Source organism: Medicago truncatula, chromosome 8 (genome assembly GCF_003473485.1).
Source record: "Medicago truncatula cultivar Jemalong A17 chromosome 8, MtrunA17r5.0-ANR, whole genome shotgun sequence".
NCBI classification, from domain to species: domain Eukaryota; kingdom Viridiplantae; phylum Streptophyta; class Magnoliopsida; order Fabales; family Fabaceae; genus Medicago; species Medicago truncatula.
Genome location: NC_053049.1, coordinates 39,399,216 through 39,417,316, shown reverse-complemented (window position 1 = coordinate 39,417,316; position 18,101 = coordinate 39,399,216). Strand labels below are relative to the sequence as shown.

General features: G+C 32.1%; 3 protein-coding genes across 3 annotated transcripts; 2 read left to right on the top strand and 1 right to left on the bottom strand.

Moving 5' to 3' along the window:
* Positions 1–164: 164 nt before the first annotated feature.
* LOC11409745 (L10-interacting MYB domain-containing protein) lies at positions 165–4,074 on the bottom strand. Its single transcript, XM_039828621.1, has 6 exons — positions 3,941–4,074; positions 2,877–3,742; positions 2,436–2,738; positions 1,979–2,320; positions 917–1,240; positions 165–829 (listed from the first exon to the last, which is right to left on the bottom strand). The coding sequence occupies exons 3-6, from the start codon at positions 2,661–2,663 to the stop codon at positions 287–289; spliced, it is 1,437 nt and encodes a 478-aa protein (XP_039684555.1). The 5' UTR covers positions 2,664–2,738; positions 2,877–3,742; positions 3,941–4,074; the 3' UTR covers positions 165–286.
* A 926-nt stretch (positions 4,075–5,000) lies between these two features.
* LOC11415850 (TBC1 domain family member 13) lies at positions 5,001–9,405 on the top strand. Its single transcript, XM_003629623.4, has 9 exons — positions 5,001–5,405; positions 5,499–5,591; positions 5,821–5,925; positions 6,172–6,324; positions 6,599–6,697; positions 6,798–6,926; positions 7,772–7,951; positions 8,426–8,542; positions 9,016–9,405. The coding sequence occupies exons 1-9, from the start codon at positions 5,112–5,114 to the stop codon at positions 9,175–9,177; spliced, it is 1,332 nt and encodes a 443-aa protein (XP_003629671.2). The 5' UTR covers positions 5,001–5,111; the 3' UTR covers positions 9,178–9,405.
* Positions 9,406–11,582: 2,177 nt separating this feature from the next.
* On the top strand, positions 11,583–15,218 carry LOC11426571 (actin-related protein 2/3 complex subunit 4). Its single transcript, XM_024771693.2, has 8 exons — positions 11,583–11,749; positions 11,825–11,893; positions 11,981–12,033; positions 12,166–12,193; positions 12,330–12,404; positions 13,304–13,408; positions 14,194–14,283; positions 14,907–15,218. The coding sequence occupies exons 1-8, from the start codon at positions 11,747–11,749 to the stop codon at positions 14,994–14,996; spliced, it is 513 nt and encodes a 170-aa protein (XP_024627461.1). The 5' UTR covers positions 11,583–11,746; the 3' UTR covers positions 14,997–15,218.
* Positions 15,219–18,101: the final 2,883 nt, after the last annotated feature.

The following is an 18,101-nucleotide window of genomic DNA, read 5'->3' as shown; positions in this document are numbered from 1 at the left end:
AAAATTCACCATCACTTCACTTGCATCATAAGTGGAATCGCCACTTATATCAATATCAATACTAGTTATAACATATCATACAATCTCATAACAAAACTTTTAAAACAAGATATTTAATGAAAGTGAACTAAAATGTTTAATAACATCACTATAAACAACACACAAAAAAAAAAAAAAAAAACATACAATTGTTCACCAAAAAGCTTAAAGAAGAACATAGCCATAAATACCATAAAAAAAAGTGCCTCTCATCACTATCACCACATATAAAAGTAAAGTTGTATCCTTAAAGTCTAAATAGCCATCCACGTCTCTTATCAGTAGACATGGCGACAAACATTTCCCTCCAATCTGGATCCTTAAACTTCTCCAAGGCTTTCCCGTAGATGTCATCTGAAATGTCTCCTATCTCTTCAAGAGCAACTACACACTTAGTAAGAGAACAATTTGTTGTTACATGTGAAGAACTAGCCTCCACAATCTTACCCCATGCCTGAGCCCATGCTGCAATTGCATCTCCCATCTGACGTGATGTAGACACTTTCTCGGATGTACGATCTTTTAGTTGAATTTTTTGCTTCCCTCTGCATGTGATGCACTCCACTTCTTGTATACCATTGTCTGAACTATCATTATCAACACATACACAATTCGCACTCCTAGTGTTAAAATATTGATTATCATGCTCATTTTCTTTATTGGTATTTGGTTGGTCTTGGGCAATTGAATGATGAAGTACTTCAGTTTCATTATATTTGTTGAATATGATTTCCAACAACCTATAATGGTCACACCCTTTATTTTGAAACTGAGATGCTTTATCATGTGTCTAAAATAATATAAGCATATCGTCAATACATTAACAATATTGACAAATAAAATTAATTTAAATCTACAAACAAAAACTAAACCATACCTTAAGGTAATTTTTCCAAACCTCTTCACTTGCGGTAACAGTGTTGGTTTCTGAATTCCACACAAATCCAACATTTTGCAAAAGTGAATAAAACTCATGAAACATGGCTCGTAGACAATGCATTTTTGCCTTTAGTTGTTCCTCTTCATAGGAGCAATTAGTTATGGAATTCAACCTATTAGTCATCGAAGTCCATGTTCTAGTATGAAACACGCCATTTGACATATTTCCTTTTGTAACTTCATCAACCATAATGTCAATGAAAGTTTTAGTTACTATGTCAGGCCAAAACATTGAGTCACTACTGTCAACATTAGTTGTCACCTATCATGAAAAACAGCATTACAGTAAGAGGAGTGCAACAAATGCAATGAGACACAATTTGGAGGCCGCAATGATAATAGCAAAATCATATTTTATATCAATTTAGTTTTATTTCTCGTTAAGACATCAACGGTGTAATGTTTAATATAACCACATCAAGAGCGGATCATATCCTATATCAATTTAATTCACTTCAAAAATGTTGCTATTAATGTACAACGATGTAATTATTATAACAACGATTAACAATAGATTCCTATCAATATTAGCAGTGTACCAGAATGGGCATACACTCACCTCGTTCCTCTGCAATATGTAGTATTTAACAACAATGTCTTTAGATAATTACTTACACTATTATCAATTCAATGTTATGCATCTTAACTTCCAGCTAAGACATTACAATAGAAAGTATTTGACTTATATCTACTATCAATAAATAAATCTTTGTTTGCTTATACAAAAATGTTATAATATTAGAAAGCAAGTGGAAAAAAGGGGCACCAAGCAGTTGAAGGACACATGAAGATTTTATTACAGATGCCTCTGTCATCATTCTTGGAACAATTTCTACTTGAGTACATTGTAGACAAGGGTTCTTACAATAATCTAATATGCTATCTCATTCTCAAATATCGCAAAATGGAAATCTCCACATGACAACAAGTGGCACCCAAAAGTAATGTAATAGAAACTCAAGAGGGATCCATCAAAATGCATGTGAGGAATGAATGATACCTTTTCAGCGCAACAGAGATGATGACAGGGTGATGGAGCAGAGGCAGGCAAGGCGGCAGATGCAGGAGTAGCGGCAGAAGCAAGTGCAGCAGGGCCAGGGTAGGAGGCAGAACCAAGAGAATCGGCAGAAGCAGACTCAACAGCAGAGGCAGGTGCAGCATGGGCAGGGGAGGATGCAGGAGCAAGAGCACCGGCAGAAGTAGACTCAGCAGCAGAGGCAGGTGAAGGCACAGCGGCAGAAGCAAACTCAGTGGCATTAGCATGTGCAGAAGGGGAGGAGGCAGGTGCAGCATGTTGTGAACGATAGCCAGTGATCTTGGCCCCCTTTATGGATTTTTCGACCTGTTTAGTAACAAGCAATCACAAACTCTTATGCTTGTTTCATTTGAAGTTATCTAAGCTCGTATTCTCAAAGAAATTACCACACACAACTCTCTTATGGTTTTTAAACAACTACCTGCTTAATATTAAAATAACCCGTGTACTTTGTTGTGATGTTAACTTTCGCCGACGGTGAGTTTTGTTGCAAGAAGTCAACTATTCCATCAGGTATGGGAGGTGGTCTCAAACCTGCTTTAAATGTCTTTCTTAACTTTGCAGCTTCATTACAGGACTTGGCAGCCGCTTTCTTTAACATGGCATTTTCCATTATACGGAGTAATGGTCGATAATCAAATGGCATCATTTCTATTTCCAATGACTTCAAGTTACACAAAGAAGGGAGCTTAACCTCCAATAAATCAGGAACTAAGGAGAGAACCTAAGCAATTAAAAATGAGGGTGAATTAGGATCATTTTTATGCAAGTCAATTTAATATTAAGAAAGTTTAAAAAAATAAATATAAAAAACATGTTGAGAAGAAAGTCGAAAACAAAGATTGGAAACATGGCATGGTACCTGAAGAGTAATTGAAGTGGTTGTCAATGATTCTACATTGGTAAGGTCTCGCAGCCAGGTTAATAGAACCAAAGCACGGTTCTCCTTAGCTGAATAATCCGGTACATCAATGTTTACTTGTTTAACAGAAGAAAGACCGCTCCCACATATTTTCTGATCAAGGTTTCTGGGAAAAGTAAATGTACAAAGATTTGGAGTTGAAAGCTAGATTTTGGCAAAGTTAGATGAATAATAGAATAATCCAAAACTAAATTGACAAGTGTCTCGCTTGAGATGATGAGAGTTTGAGCATCCTTTAACACCTTACAGTTAGATCCAAGTGGGTTAAAAAAGGTAAATTCAAAGATTTTGGAAATAATGTTTCATAACTACCCTGTCTACCGTTAACTGAAAGCTTAAGAGACGTAAGAGCCTGGCATTTAGAAACGCAGTTCATAATGAGATAACTAACACCAGTGACAGAGATTCCTAAATGGTGGATGTGGGTGTTAAAGGAAGAAACATAGGTTAAAATCTTATGAAGGAGCGAAGACTCATAATGCCATAACAGTCAAGATCTAGAGAATGCAGTGCAGCGGATGTATCACGAAGAGACAAAAATGTTAGACACGAATATGGCAAATTTCTTTACATGCAATATAAGTGTTGGAATACGTTTCCATAGATGTTTCCATCTTTTGGACAAAACGCAAGTTTGAACAACTTGTTTGGAATGTAATAATGACAAAATGTGAAGTAGAATGCAATCAGGTAAGTCACTTATCCTGTCATGATTCTCGTCATTATCACGCCTTGCAATCTTGTTGGGTGGAATCATTACCTCATCCACTGAATTAGACATTGTTATTCAGATAACAGTACCTAAGCTGTTAGTTCAGTCAGAATAAAGATTCAGTAAGCAAGCATACAAATAAAAAAACAATATGTAACTATAATCTGCAATATAACGGAACAAAAAGGTGTTGTGAAATTCACAAAAACCTCACCATTTAAAAGAATAATTTATGAAAACTATTCAGTAAGTAAGTGTTATTGAGTCTCATGAAAAATAGAGAATGAAATACCTGAAACGGCGATTATTTTAAAATTGGAGTCAAAATCTGTTTGCACGAGGAGAGGTGGATTCGAAACGGAGGGGGAAACAAAGGGATTTAATTTTCATTTCCCGCATCTTTGAAAAATGGTTTTCATTTTTTTTATTTAATTTTAACAATTATTATTAGATTAGATCAAGTTATGATTATATATGTATGCTTTAAAAAAATACACCCCTTCAAAAGAAATACTTTAGAAAATTTGTTTAACATTTCATTCCTTCAAAAAATGTTTAACATTTCATTAATTTTTTTTTTTAGCTTATCTACTTTTTGAGTATTCCAAAATAGGAGAGAAGTCGTCTTGGAATACATATCCTATTTTTTTTTTTTTTAAATATATGATTAGATTCGTTTGAGATGCTTCGTGAATTTCTTTACGATGTTTCTAATTTTTTTTTATAATTTATGTTATAATCATGATTATATTTTTTTTTTTAGTAGGAATCACTATGTCTTTTGTAAATTGTGATTATATATCAACGAAGAACTATGAGTGTTTACTTAAAAGTATATTATACGTTCGTTCATACAATGATGTTATATAATTTGAATTTTATGTTTTTCTTATCCACTTAATTGTGTCGCATCGTATTCGTATCAGAAGTACGTATCTAAACTTGATAGCTTATATGGAAATTTTCTAGTTCAGTTTTGGAGGTTGACAATTTGCTTCGAATATATGATTGTTTGGCTTCTAACATATTCAATTGAATCCTCTTGAGTTTCTTGTTCCTTTAGTTCACCTTCACTTTCATTTACTCAAACCAGTAATGTAATTACTAATATTGTGGCCTCGACCTCCAAGTCTCTTGTTGATCTAAATAGATTTCTCAATTTTCAAGATGAATTGTTCATTGAGAATCTTGCAACAAAGCCACAAATCGGCCCTAACTTATGTAAACTGTATTTACAAATTTACATTATTTTTTTAATTTTTTTTACTAATGAAAAAGATTAACTATTAAAAAAAACTAATAATGACTAAAAAAATAACTAATTTAGGAATTAAAATTGACACACAGATTCCAAAAAACCAATGACATGTGTGTGTGTAGTGTGATGTGTTGTTCATCTCTTCTCTCTTGAGAAATGAAAATCCAGAAACCCTAAACGTAAAATTCATCGATTACCGTTCAAAATGATGAAGAAGAAAGTTCCCGATTGGCTTAACAGCTCTCTCTGGTCAGCACCAACTGTTCCTCCCTCCCCCGCCACCACCACCACCACCGCCACCACCACCACCACCACCACCGAGGAATCCTCCCCCGTCCACAGCCCAATTTCACCTCCGCAACCTCCGTCTCCTCCCATCGTAGTTCAAGATCCTCCACCTAAGCAGATAATTGAAGATTCTCGATCCGACGATCACCATGACCACGACGTGCCTCCTTCCGCTTACGACGTCTCTCACCATGCTCAATTATTGGCTGAGGTAGTTTCACTTTAGCAACTGATTCAACATATTTTTTTGGTATGTGTTTACGAGTATTGATTTTTGGAATGGTTTGTTTTTGTTTTGGTTCAGTTGTCGAAGAAGGTGATGGATTTGCGGGAATTGAGAAGGATCTCGTGTCAAGGTGTGCCTGATTCCGCTGGGATACGTTCTACATTGTGGAAGGTGTTATTGCTATTTCTCTTGCAAACTGTTTTTTCATTGATTTTAGTTATGATTACTGATGTCTCGTTTTTTGCGCCAAAGAATGGAAATGCAGTGATGGAAGTGTATTGATGATTTCAAAATAGGGATTTAGTTAGTATAGACTATATGTTCTTTTTTGTTATGGAAAGAAGCAAGTGAAATTATAGAAGACTATTATCGCAACTCACACACTTATTGATGTTTGCAGCTTTTGCTTGGATATCTTCCACCGGATCGAGCGCTCTGGTCATCTGAATTAGCTAAGAAGAGGTCACAATACAAACAGTTCAAAGAGGAGATTCTCATGAATCCTGTAAGTCAGTTGCATAGCAAGCAAAGTTATTGTAATGTTATCATCTCATATTATGGGGTGGAGGAGTGTTTGAAAGATTCCTTAATCGTAATGTTTGAATTTGATCAGATTTTGCTCTGTTTTTTCTGTTTCATTCGTAGAGTGCATGTTTGTCTAAGTGCAATCTTTGTTGAGTTGGTGATTTTTAATGCATGTTGTTCTATTTGCTTTATCTTTTTGGCTCTGAATGTTTCTGTCGCTAGCTAGTCAGAAATCACAAGGAGGATGTACAACTCCACTATTGGTGATGCTGATGATGCCGCCAAACGTGACAGGGCCCTGCTCTCTAGATCAGAAATTCCTCATGATGAGCATCCTTTGAGTCTTGGGAAGACCAGTGTATGGAATCAGTTCTTCCAGGTACAATGCAAAGGAATCTGTTTTCGTTAGATATTTGAATATTTCTACGTGAAGTCTCTGATCATGCATGGACTATCAACTTTGTTGTATATATAATCGATGAACGACACATCAATGCATGATACTTATCACACATTACTTAAATTGATCCGTTAATCTCTAGACTTTTTAATGCTTATTATATCACAAGTATATTAATTTGATCCTAATGTACTATAATGCTTTGGTATGCAAAGGCTGTTGTGATGTAAACGATCCTCATTGCATTCTGTAGGATACAGAAATCATAGATCAGATTGACCGAGATGTAAAGCGCACTCATCCTGATATGCATTTTTTCTCTGGTGATTCTAAATTTGCAAAATCTAACCAGGTTATTCCTTTATTTTTGTGGAAATTGGTATAGTCTCTCCATAATTCAAGTCTTTTCCAGCATGAACTTATTGGTTTTTTATTTTTGCTGACATTTTCAGGAGGCTTTAAAGAACATATTAATTATTTTTGCAAAGTTAAATCCAGGAGTAAAGTATGTCCAAGGGATGAATGAGTTATTGGCACCTCTATTCTATGTGTTCAAAAATGACCCAGACGAAGAAAATGCAGTGAGTATATTATATATTTTTGACTTGTAATCTCTTAGTTCTCAAGTTTATAATCCATCATTGAGAAGAATATTACATATGACCCTGATGTTTTGTTAACCTCTTTTTGTAATGTCTTGTTAACCTCTTTTTGTAATCCATGCTTTGCTAAGTCCACCTGCAGTCTCCTTTACATTTAATTAATTATATTTTTGTTTTTATAATCCTTTTGACTTGTAATCTCTTAGTTCTCAGTTTATAATCCATCATTGAGAAGAATATTACATACGACCCTGATGTTTTGTTAACCTCTTTTTGTAATGTCTTGTTAACCTCTTTTTGTAATCCATGCTTTGCTAAGTCCACCTGTAGTCTCCTTTACATTTAATTAATTATATTTTTGTTGCGTAAAATCTTATTAATTTAAATTACATATTTTCCTAGGAACCTTTAACAATAATTTGTGTAACATTGATTTTGAAATTTCTGTTTAAAAAGTGCTTACCCGTGATAATCAGAAGCACCATATGCATACCTGTAATTCTTTACCTTTTCCACACATAGAATTTCATGTTTTCTGTTTCCTCATTCCACTGGTTGATATTTCCAAGTGTATGCATAAATTGAAGGGGAAGCCATAATGGGGGGTAGAGATGACAGATCAAAATTTAGGTGTGATCAGTATAAAGGTATCATTGCTCACGGGAATTTAGACAAGAAATTTTGCTATGATGTATGATCACGGGAAGGGAATGTGAAGAAAAAATTATTGTTAGTAATAAGGAGTCATGTATGTTTATGGTGCATTTATGTTGTCTTTTATTATTGGTTTATTGTGCTTAACAGCTCCTTATTACAATATGCAGGCCTTCGCCGAAGCTGATGCATTCTTTTGTTTTGTTGAGCTATTGAGTGGGTTGCGAGATAACTTTGTTCAACAACTAGACAATAGTGTTGTGGGAATCCGTTCAACTATTACAAAATTGTCACAGCTTTTAAGAAAACATGATGAAGAGTTGTGGCGTCATCTTGAGATCACTTCCAAAGTAAGAGTTTTTAATATATTGTTACAGTTTTGCTTTTAGTTTACATTTGGAAATATATTGAGTAGGCTGTGCATTTATTTTAAATTATTATATATAGTTTTTGATATAGCTAATTATTTTTTCGTTCGCACATTGTGGTATATACTGTTATGCAATTGATTGTGGTGTTTGTGCACTGCTCCGTTCTATTAAATTTGTTAAATAAACTAACATGGAATATATACAAAAATGCGGGCTCTTTCCTGCTTCATTGCTTTGATGATATTACTTCCTGTGTTAGAATTGTTATTTTGACCATTAGTTTTTGTCTGTTAATACCTTTTTATGTTTATCCATCAATTAAGCAACAGGGAGGGGTAATTAGTCTGTTTACAATTTTGTTTGCATGCTTGCCAAATTATTCAACCATATATTTACTATTGGCTATTAAACAGTGTTTCAGTAATGGCTCACTTTTCTTCTTTTGAATGTCAGATCAATCCCCAATTCTATGCATTTAGGTGGATCACTCTCCTATTGACTCAGGAATTCAATTTTGCTGACAGTCTTCATATTTGGGACACTCTTTTAGGTGACCCAGAGGGTCCACAGGTACAATTTTATTCCAATTTACTTTTTAAATAATTGATTGGCATGTAGCATTTCAGTAATGGCTCATGTTTCTTTGATGGAAATGATAAGTCAGATTGGATTTGAAGTTGCGAAGTTACTTTTAGTGTCAATTTTCTCATACTGGTGTTGATTTTTCATTAGTGTTTCACTTTGCATTGCTACTCTTAATCCACTTTAGAGGATCCCGATTGTGAAGAAAAGATGGAAGATATGGCCATATTATCGGGACATTAGAACACGTTTTTTTTTCCTCATTTTCTTTTGTGCATGTGAGCGTGTTTCGTAAGTCTCCAGTTTTTAGTGACTATTGTTTGCTACTTGAAATTCCTGTCGCTTCTTAAACTGTATATAGAACTGGTGATGGTAGATCAGCAAGTTAATGATTTTGGGTAATGTATGTATCTTTTTTGTTAAAATAACTTAAGTTGGGAAACTGACACAATGTTCTGCAGGAGACTCTTCTCCGGGTGTGTTGTGCAATGCTAATTCTCATTCGCAAGCGCCTCCTAGCGGGTGATTTCACTTCAAATCTCAAGCTGCTACAAAATTACCCCTCGACAAACATTAGCCATTTGCTCTATGTTGCCAATAAGTTTCGTGTACAGTCAGTCTAAGGGTTTTTGTTCCCCGCATTTTTTGCATTTTGCTTTTGTATCTCTAATTTAGTGTTTGAAATCCAATGTTTGTAAATGACTCTAAATTTGAGGCTGTAGCAACTTTTTATTTTTCTCGTACTTTTTAGTTTTTTTTTCCTTCATGTGCCTTCTATCAATTTGTGCTTGGTGAAACATGCGTATATTCACATCTCCCCACTCTTCAAAGAATAATAGTTTGTTTAGACATTGGATCAAATTGTAATGTGAAATTATCAAATAAGTTATATTGGAGTATAGCTATTACGTAGCACACTACTTTGTAATAGTGAGAAGAAAAAAAAACATAAATTGGAGAGGAAAGGCTCTTGTGAATGCCTCTTCCGTGTGAATGAAGTGGCTTCTATTACAATGATATTTAACTAATATTTTAATTAAAGATTTAAATAATATATAAAAAAGTAAAATTGTACTTGCTATAGTTTAAATCTAAGAGTTTTTCTAATTACACCATGTTTAATCCTGGTTGCACTCCAAAATGACAAAATTATCCTTCCATAAAATTAATTTTCAAAAAGCATCTTTTTATCTGGGTTACACCCTAAAATCCCTCTTCAATTTAAGTAGGTCATGTAAACTTAGTTTCAGTAGGTCATATAAACTTAGTTTCAGTGTACATACTTAAACTCAGTTTAAGTAGGTCATGCAAACTTAGTTTCAGTAGGTCATGTAAACTGAGTTTAAGTGTACATACTTAAACTCAGTTTAAGTAAGTCATGCAAACCGAGTTTAAGTGTATTTAAAAGTTCAACCTTGTTCAATGATTCTACGTGATCTCAGTTTAAGTATGTACATGTAAACTTATTTTAACTAGGTCATGTAAACTAAGTTTAAGTGTACATACTTAAACTCAGTTTTAAGTAGATCATGTAAACTCAGTTTATGTAGGTTATGTAAATTGAGTTTAAGTAGATTATCTAAACTAAGTTCACATGAACCTACTTAAACTGAATTTAAGTTAACATCAACAATGTAAAACTGAAACTGTCGTACAGTGCAGTTGAACAAGAAGAATAAAATTGAAACCAGCGTTATTGAAAAAGAAAAAAAAATTCACTTATTTATATACAAGCTAGTATGAATGAAAGATGTTTTGATTCACTCTTTAATCTTCCAAAGAGATTAATTGAACATCAGGATTGTTTGATCGTTGGTGGGTGAAAGAAAGTGAAATTTTAGAGTGACAATGAATGAAATCAAAATTTTAAGAAAATTTATATAAAAGGACAATTTTGGTATTATCAAAAACTTTTTTAAAAAATTAGGTGTAATCAAAAATATATAGAATGTGAATAGAAAAACTCTTAAATCAATGGTATAATTGAAAAGATAAAAAAAGTCGGCCAAAAATCTCTTATGCCTTCTTTTCAATAGATAGTTCTGCTCCAAGTCATACTTTGTACTTTGAATGAATTTTACGATATGATACTAGGTTTTTTATTTTAACAAGTTATGATACTAGTTAGAGACCCGGGGTAAATTTTACTGATTTTGTTTGTATATTTTATTTTAAATACATAAGTAAAAAATAGTTAATTTGAATAATATAAAAAGAGAAATGATATTTATACAACCATTTATTGACAATTCTTTTATATTCATATACTATGTTTTTTTTTTTTTCTCTATTGTTTTTGGCAGTGAAAAAAAAAATGTTGTTACAAAAGTTATTTCAAATGGATGTTTAAATATCATTAATCTATTCATAATTATACCAAACTCGTCTGCTTGAAATATATTTCTTTATCTCTTTGATGAAATTATTCTTAATAGTTTACCGTGTTGCACCTTCTGGTTGCTGACAAATTAATAGTTGTTGATTGGCATATTAATTTTGTTACATATGCATAAATCCTTTGTATATAATGCATTAGTTTTTGGAAAATAAATTTGTTTTTGATTGAAAATATCTATGTAATTTAACGTCTTTTTTAGTATTATAAGTTTTTTTTTATTTGGATTAATCCATGTAACACATAAAAACTGTTGTTTTCAGGCTCTGATGTTATGCATGACACACTATAATAATGCCATATTGCGAAATAAGATGACATTAGAGTTGAAAATCAAGAGGCACCGTGAGTATAGTTCAGTTGGTAGGGTTATGCATTGTTTATTATATGTAGGGGTTGAGGTTTAAATTTCGGACATTCCATTTATTCAGTTTGAAAAAGGTGAATTTCAACCACTAAATAGTTGACAAAAAAAAAATTGAAAATCAAGAAATAAGAAAACTTACATGAATTAGTCTAAAATGATATTTAAATCTACTTTTTTATCTTAATATGAATTTTTGACCAGCGACTTTTATTTGTTTAAAAAAAATGTAAAAAATGATTTTTGTGATTGTGATGAATAAATAATATATAACATAAAGCGGGTAAGACAAAGAAAAGTGTAGTAGCAGGTGAGATTCGTTGATTGATTCGGATCCCTTTTTCCTTTCTATATTTGATTTGATTTGATTTGATTCATTCACTCGCTTAAACCGTACTTCAACTTCTAATTCGTCAGATTCAGACCCAAAGCAATGGTACGATACACACTGAATCTTGTTCTTCATCATCGCAATTTTTCATCTTCTCAATTCATGTGTTTTTGATTTCAGGGTAGCACAACATTACGCTTATACTTAACCTGCATTCGCAACACACTCGATGCTGCTATGTGCCTCCAGGTTCACCAGCTCTGCTTCTTCACACCATTTTCTATATTCATTCATTTTGTTTCCGATCGATCATCAATCCTATTTTCGTAATTGCAGAATTTTCCTTGTCAAGAAGTTGAAAGACATAACAAACCCGAGGTTGAACTCAAGTAAGCATTTTCTCACTTACACCGATTAACATCATTATAGTTACATCGATCAGTGCTTATGCTATGTTTAAGATTTTCACCTAACTAACTTAATTGAATTGACGTTCCCTTTTTTTTTTTTTTTTTTTGCAGGACCAGTCCTGAACTCCTTCTAAATCCTGTAAGACCCCATCTTATATCATATCACTATATCACGTTCATTTACATGTAATCCTTTCTAAATGATGTATGCTTTAAGGAAATTATTATTGTTGCATCAATGCTTCATTGAAAATTTTGTGCTGTTGTTGTTATAGGTTTTGATATGCCGTAACGAGGCTGAAAAATGCTTAATAGAAACCTCTATCAATTCATTAAGGATAAGTCTTAAGGTAAACCTTTTTTCTTGTTTTTTGTCATATGAAATTATTTCTCATCTGAAATTCGTCTCTGCCCTTGTTCATATCATGTATTTATTCATTATAGTCTCACTAAATTGGTCTCTGCAAGTGGCATGTGGCATGTGGCACTAGTCCAAAGATACCCTTAAGGGGTTTCAACATGGTACCTTTCTTTTTAGTATTAGGAGTTAGGACTACTGATCTTAGAAATGTAATTGGGTAAGACCTATATACATGGGATGCAACTGTTGAAATGGGTTTTGTAATGTTTTGCCAGAAAAGTGCGTCTATATTCTATGTAACGGTTACATTCAGCCCCTTTTTTCTTCACTAGAATTGTTTTTTTTAATAGCACCATCATTATTACTATGATATATTTGATAGGAACTGAGTCTGTTGGCAGAGATATATGTGTCTAGTACAATCAGTTTTCAGAGGTCTTCTTAGATGGTGTGTTGAAATCTATCAAGTTATATCCTTTAGTTAAATAAATTCAGATTTGTGAATTTAGATGATAACAGCGCTAATGGTTCATTGATCATACCGGGGTTGAATTATGGTAGAAGAGTTTTTAATATAAGTTTTAGTGATTTAGTCAATTATATAATATTTTGGATACATTCATCCTTTCTTGATGTTTGTTGCATTCTCTCCCGATACAAGAGCATCTTTAAGGCGCCAAAGTAGCAATAAATTGGCTACAAATCTTGTGCTTCAATTAACTTGTGGTGATAATTCACAATTTAATTCTATTAGCAGATAAGCAAACTATATCAAAATTAGAATATGTTAGCAACCTTCAGATTTACTCATGAAGTGCCACTATTCATTGTTAGTTGTCCGTAATTCCTTATTCTTATTTTATTTTATTTTTAATTCATCTTGTGCAGGTGAAGCAGGCTGATGAACTTGAAAACATATTGACGAAAAAATTTCTTAGATTTTTGTCCATGAGAGCTGAGGCTTTCCAAGTACTGAGGAGAAAGCCTGTGCAGGTTTATAGCTCTTGTTTCCTTTTAAAGTCTGGCGATGATTTTTCGATCAAATAAAGTAATGTTTAGATATTGGTGATAGCTAAAATAAAGGTGCAGGGCAGAGGGATAACTTTGTATGAAGTTTCATTGAATCTAGAAAGTAAAAATATTTGTTGAGTTTGCCTCAGATATTGCATGTTTTCGTGATTGTACATGGAATGAATAACTCCTTGTGATTGCCAAGCATAGGCTTACGCATACAACATACTCTATTACTATCAAGTCTCGTCTTGTTCATCTTCTAATTCCTAGTTAACCTTCGATTGAAAAAGTTAGAGAAAACCCTCTTCACACACAATACACTTGACAGGTGAGGAAGTGTCGACTTACCACTAATCCTCGTATTTAATTTATTTTCCCCTTCTACTTTAGCACCATTTTATATACATATGAGTGTCTTTAGAGTAACGGTTCAGGAATCAATGAATATAAAGTTTTTTATGGATCGATTTTCTTTGTAGTTGGTTGTGCTGTGTGTGGGAGTTCATTCTACATAGCCTCAGTTTTCTTATAGTAACATTCGTTGAATTATGACATTGACATTAAATGCTACGTTTTTTTTATAAAATAATTCACTTTTGATTTCTTAACAGGTTCACTTAGTAGTAGTGGTTCGTATTTGTCTTTCTAAATTCACTGTGGTGGATTATTTGCCTTGCTAACAATGTTAGGATTCTTGCTGGACAACCGTTAATGCAAGACATAGCAAATCAGAAAGTCATATTTTTTGTTATTTCTCTTGACAGGGATATGATATTAGCTTCCTTATTACAAATTACCATTGTGAGGAGATGCAGAAGCAAAAACTCATAGATTTTATAGTGCAATTCATGGAGGCAAGAATTTATTGACCCTATAACTTATTTTGCATTTCATTTTGTGGCTTGTACTGATATTTATTGATAGCTATGTGAAATTTTCTGAAATAATATCAGAAGTCCAACCTTTAAAATGTCAATTACCTGAATGCTACAAATAATTAAGTAATATCAAAACTTGTACCCTTTAGAAAACATTACATACCACCATAAAACAAAACGAACAACATTTAGATATTCTTTTATTAGGTTGCAACAATATGTTTCAATTCTCAAGTGGGGTAAGGTGCACTAGGGGCCTGCTTACTGCTTTCCCATTAACATACTTGTAGTTGGTACTTGGTACAGTATACACTTATTGTAGAGGCATGTCTGCCATACTTGTGTTGCTTTAAAATATTTATTGATTACTGATGTACACCTCCCAAAAAATGATAATATGAATTAGAGCAAGATGATGTTTTCTGCTGGCTACTTTTGCTATAGCCTTCATGACATGTTAAGTGTTTACTCTCATTGATCCGTTGCATGTTTCCTTTGCACAAGGACTTGTCAAAACTTTTTTCTTCTTTTTCTACCATTATTGCAATTCTTCTGCTTTGTTGGCGTCTACTAGCATAATAACGACTTTTAACTTACAGGATATCGAAAAGGAGATAAGCGAGCTCAAAATGTCAGTGAACACACGGGGGAGGCTTGTAGCTACAGAGTTTCTGAAGCAGTTTATATGATGCTTTGGACTAGTTAGAATTAGAACTACCAAGTCCGTGTAAATTGTACTATTTCAAATCTAGTCCCACTTTCCTCCTGGTTATAACAAATGCTTGTGTCTTTATTATATCCAGTAGCAAAAGCAGTGCCGAATAGTTTATGTAGAGAGAAATATTAAGTCAAATTGGAATCTTGAGTCTTTATTATAATCGGTTATCACACCTAATGTTGATCACATCCAATATCTTGTGCACTGTACTGGTTCCAGTATCCTTTAGGGTTCACATTGTTGGTCTCCCACCCAAACCATCAGTCCATCATTGGACAATCATACGATTCCTAGGGCAAGAGCCTCTAGTAACATGAAGCTTGGTTGGGAAGGAAATAAAGTCCGACCAAAACTTCCCACTAAGAATCGATTTTAGGCAACAACAACAACCAAGCCTTATCCCACTAAGTGGGGTCGGCTACGTGGATCAAATTACGTCATAATATTTTATTATATACCATATTTATCTATGTCATAGAGATTCGACAAAATTTTAAGTTGGCTGTCGAGGCCTGACCCAACCGTCTTCTTTTACCTGGGCTTGGGACTGACCTTGGTAGGATTTAAGAATTCAGGTTTGTCAAAAAAGAATTGAATTCAAGTTCTTCATAACAACACCCTGATTTTTTGGATGTTAATTAATGAAATTCTTAGTAAAAAGACATTTCATTTTTCCTTTTAAAATAATAACATTAAAGTAAAACTCTAACGACTTTAAAATAAACAAATAATTAAGTATAATTAAGTTTCTCTGAAAATTTTCAAAATAGTAACCGAGTTGTCTTACATAAAAAATTAAAAAATTTCTAAGAACAAGACTCTTAGCATTTTTTTCTACCCCAAGACAAAATCTGGTTGGTCATAGTTTTGAATGCTCGTGAAAAGTACTATCAACAAGGCTAATATTGATATGAAAATACGTTGAAGCCTCCAAATGTGCATCATTTACTCGCATCTTCTTCTACTAGTTCAATTTGCTTCCCTAAACGTAACCGCCACGAAGGAAAGACGGATTGACAGTTATTTGTCCAAAAATAAGGATCATATACAACTAACAAATATAATGGAGATGGAGATGGGAATGCAGACATAATTTGAATTGCAATTTAACTAAATAAAACATGTATTCCAATTCAACAACCACCCACACAACACCAAAATACAATTCGAGTAAAGATGCATTTAGAATCTTTTTACCGGAAGAGGGAAAATAACAATCAAAGACGAGGAACCATGATTATTTTTGTCACTTCCCCTACAAAATTTTCACCCTTTATCATCAAACTCAGCTTCGACCAAAGCAACAGTATTTTTTTCGCCCTAGTTTTTTGTATGTTCAAAGAGAAATCATGTTTGCATCTACTTCACTATCTCAATTCAAAAATTCAGGAACACCATTATTCATAAAATAAGATAAAATAAAGTAAGACATGACTTAAATATTTAGCAACCAGGATTTAACTACACAACAAAAAATAGAAAATAACATTTTTTAAGGGAGAAAAAATACCATCACCCAATAAATCATATTAATGAAATGTTTTATGTCAAATTATAATAAAATACTTTAGCATAAAAAAATGACAAAATATTCCGGTCTTACATTTTTTTAGATAGACGAAATAACAACAATTATTAGAAACTCATTATCGTAAATGAAGGAGCATGTTTGAACCCTGATCACAACGTCTGATCTAACAATTTCGATACTTTTATCCCTTAAAATAAAATTTGTAGACAATAAATCATTATTTAATGAACCCATTAATGTTTTTTTTTTGTTTGATAATTTGAAGATATTATGTTTTTACACGTACATAATAAACTCTTAAGTTTTGAAGTTGAACCGCTACCAATGTACTATGACTTTTTTAACCTGACATCGTTCTTACTATAAAACCTAGTTTTTTTTTTTGTTAATAGGCTTTTATCCCCTGTAATATAGATCACTTTTGGTTTTGTCCACTGTATTTTTTTTTATTCGGTCCTTGTAAAAAAATTTTGTTTTGGAAAACCCCCATAGACCAGCTGACTGTGCTTTTTTGCTGATGTGGCATGATGCCTCACCTTTTTTGGATGAGGTGGCATGCTGACTGTATAATATATATATATATTTATGGGGTACACGTGACATTTCTTATTTTTTTTAAAAATTCTTAAAAAATAAAAATATTAATAAAAATGATTAAAAAAAACGAAAATAATTATGGAAAAAATGAAAAAAAAAATATGGTAAAATGAAAAATAATGAAAAAAACTAGAAAATTTAATAAAATAAAATCTGGAAAAATTTTAAAAAATGAACAAATTAATATATATCAAAAAATTCATATTTCCATATTATTTTCAAAAGCGGAAAAATTAAAAAAATTATGGAAAAATGAAAAAATTTCATTTTTTTTTTCGAAAGTAAGAAATTTTATTTTATAAAAAATAGAAAAATTCAGGAACTTAAAATATTTCAAAATTTATGAATATAATAAGAATAGAATTAAAAATGAAAGTTCAGATTTTTCTTACGAAATTAAATTGTTTGTTTTTTTATTTTTTATACAGAAAATCAAAATATTGGAAAGTATTTTCATAATTAAAAAAAACATAACATTAAATTATGATGAATAGAATTAAGGGCTTGTTATTCAGCAGTATAACATGACTTCTATATCGGTGTCAATCAATATCCATTGTATCCTATTATTCATCTAGATTAATAAAATAAAATTTTAGAAATTAATTTTCAAAATTAAAATAATTATATAATAATATATTTTTGATTTTTTTTCTAATTTTAATTTAGTTTAGATTTTTTTTTTATAATTTTTTGAAAATTTCGATATATATTAATTTTTCCATATTTTTTTTATTAAATTTTCTAGATTTTACCTTTTTTTTTTAATTTTCCATATTTTTTTATTAAATTTTCTAGTTTTTTTCATTTTTATTAATTTTTCCTTTATTTTTTATTTTTTTCATTTTTCAAGAATTTATTTCATTTTTTTAAAAAAATTTAAGAATTTTTTAAATTTTTTTATAAAAAAATAATTATAGAGTGAGAACACCATCTCATTCAAAAAAA

What these genes read in the sequence shown, in the direction of transcription:
- LOC11409745 (XM_039828621.1), bottom strand. Translation starts at nt 2,663, where the DNA reads ATGATGCCATTTGATTATCGACCATTACTCCGTATAATGGAAAATGCC. An exon ending in ATCTCTGTTGCGCTGAAAAG is followed by an intron (nt 1,241 to 1,978) that starts GTATCATTCATT and finishes TTTTCATGATAG; the next exon opens with GTGACAACTAATGTTGACAG. An exon ending in TTTGGAAAAATTACCTTAAG is followed by an intron (nt 830 to 916) that starts GTATGGTTTAGT and finishes ATATTATTTTAG; the next exon opens with ACACATGATAAAGCATCTCA.
- LOC11415850 (XM_003629623.4), top strand. Translation starts at nt 5,112, where the DNA reads ATGATGAAGAAGAAAGTTCCCGATTGGCTTAACAGCTCTCTCTGGTCA. An exon ending in ACCCAGACGAAGAAAATGCA is followed by an intron (nt 6,927 to 7,771) that starts GTGAGTATATTA and finishes TACAATATGCAG; the next exon opens with GCCTTCGCCGAAGCTGATGC. An exon ending in GTGACCCAGAGGGTCCACAG is followed by an intron (nt 8,543 to 9,015) that starts GTACAATTTTAT and finishes AATGTTCTGCAG; the next exon opens with GAGACTCTTCTCCGGGTGTG.
- LOC11426571 (XM_024771693.2), top strand. An exon ending in CTGAACTCCTTCTAAATCCT is followed by an intron (nt 12,194 to 12,329) that starts GTAAGACCCCAT and finishes TTGTTGTTATAG; the next exon opens with GTTTTGATATGCCGTAACGA. An exon ending in TGAGGAGAAAGCCTGTGCAG is followed by an intron (nt 13,409 to 14,193) that starts GTTTATAGCTCT and finishes TTCTCTTGACAG; the next exon opens with GGATATGATATTAGCTTCCT.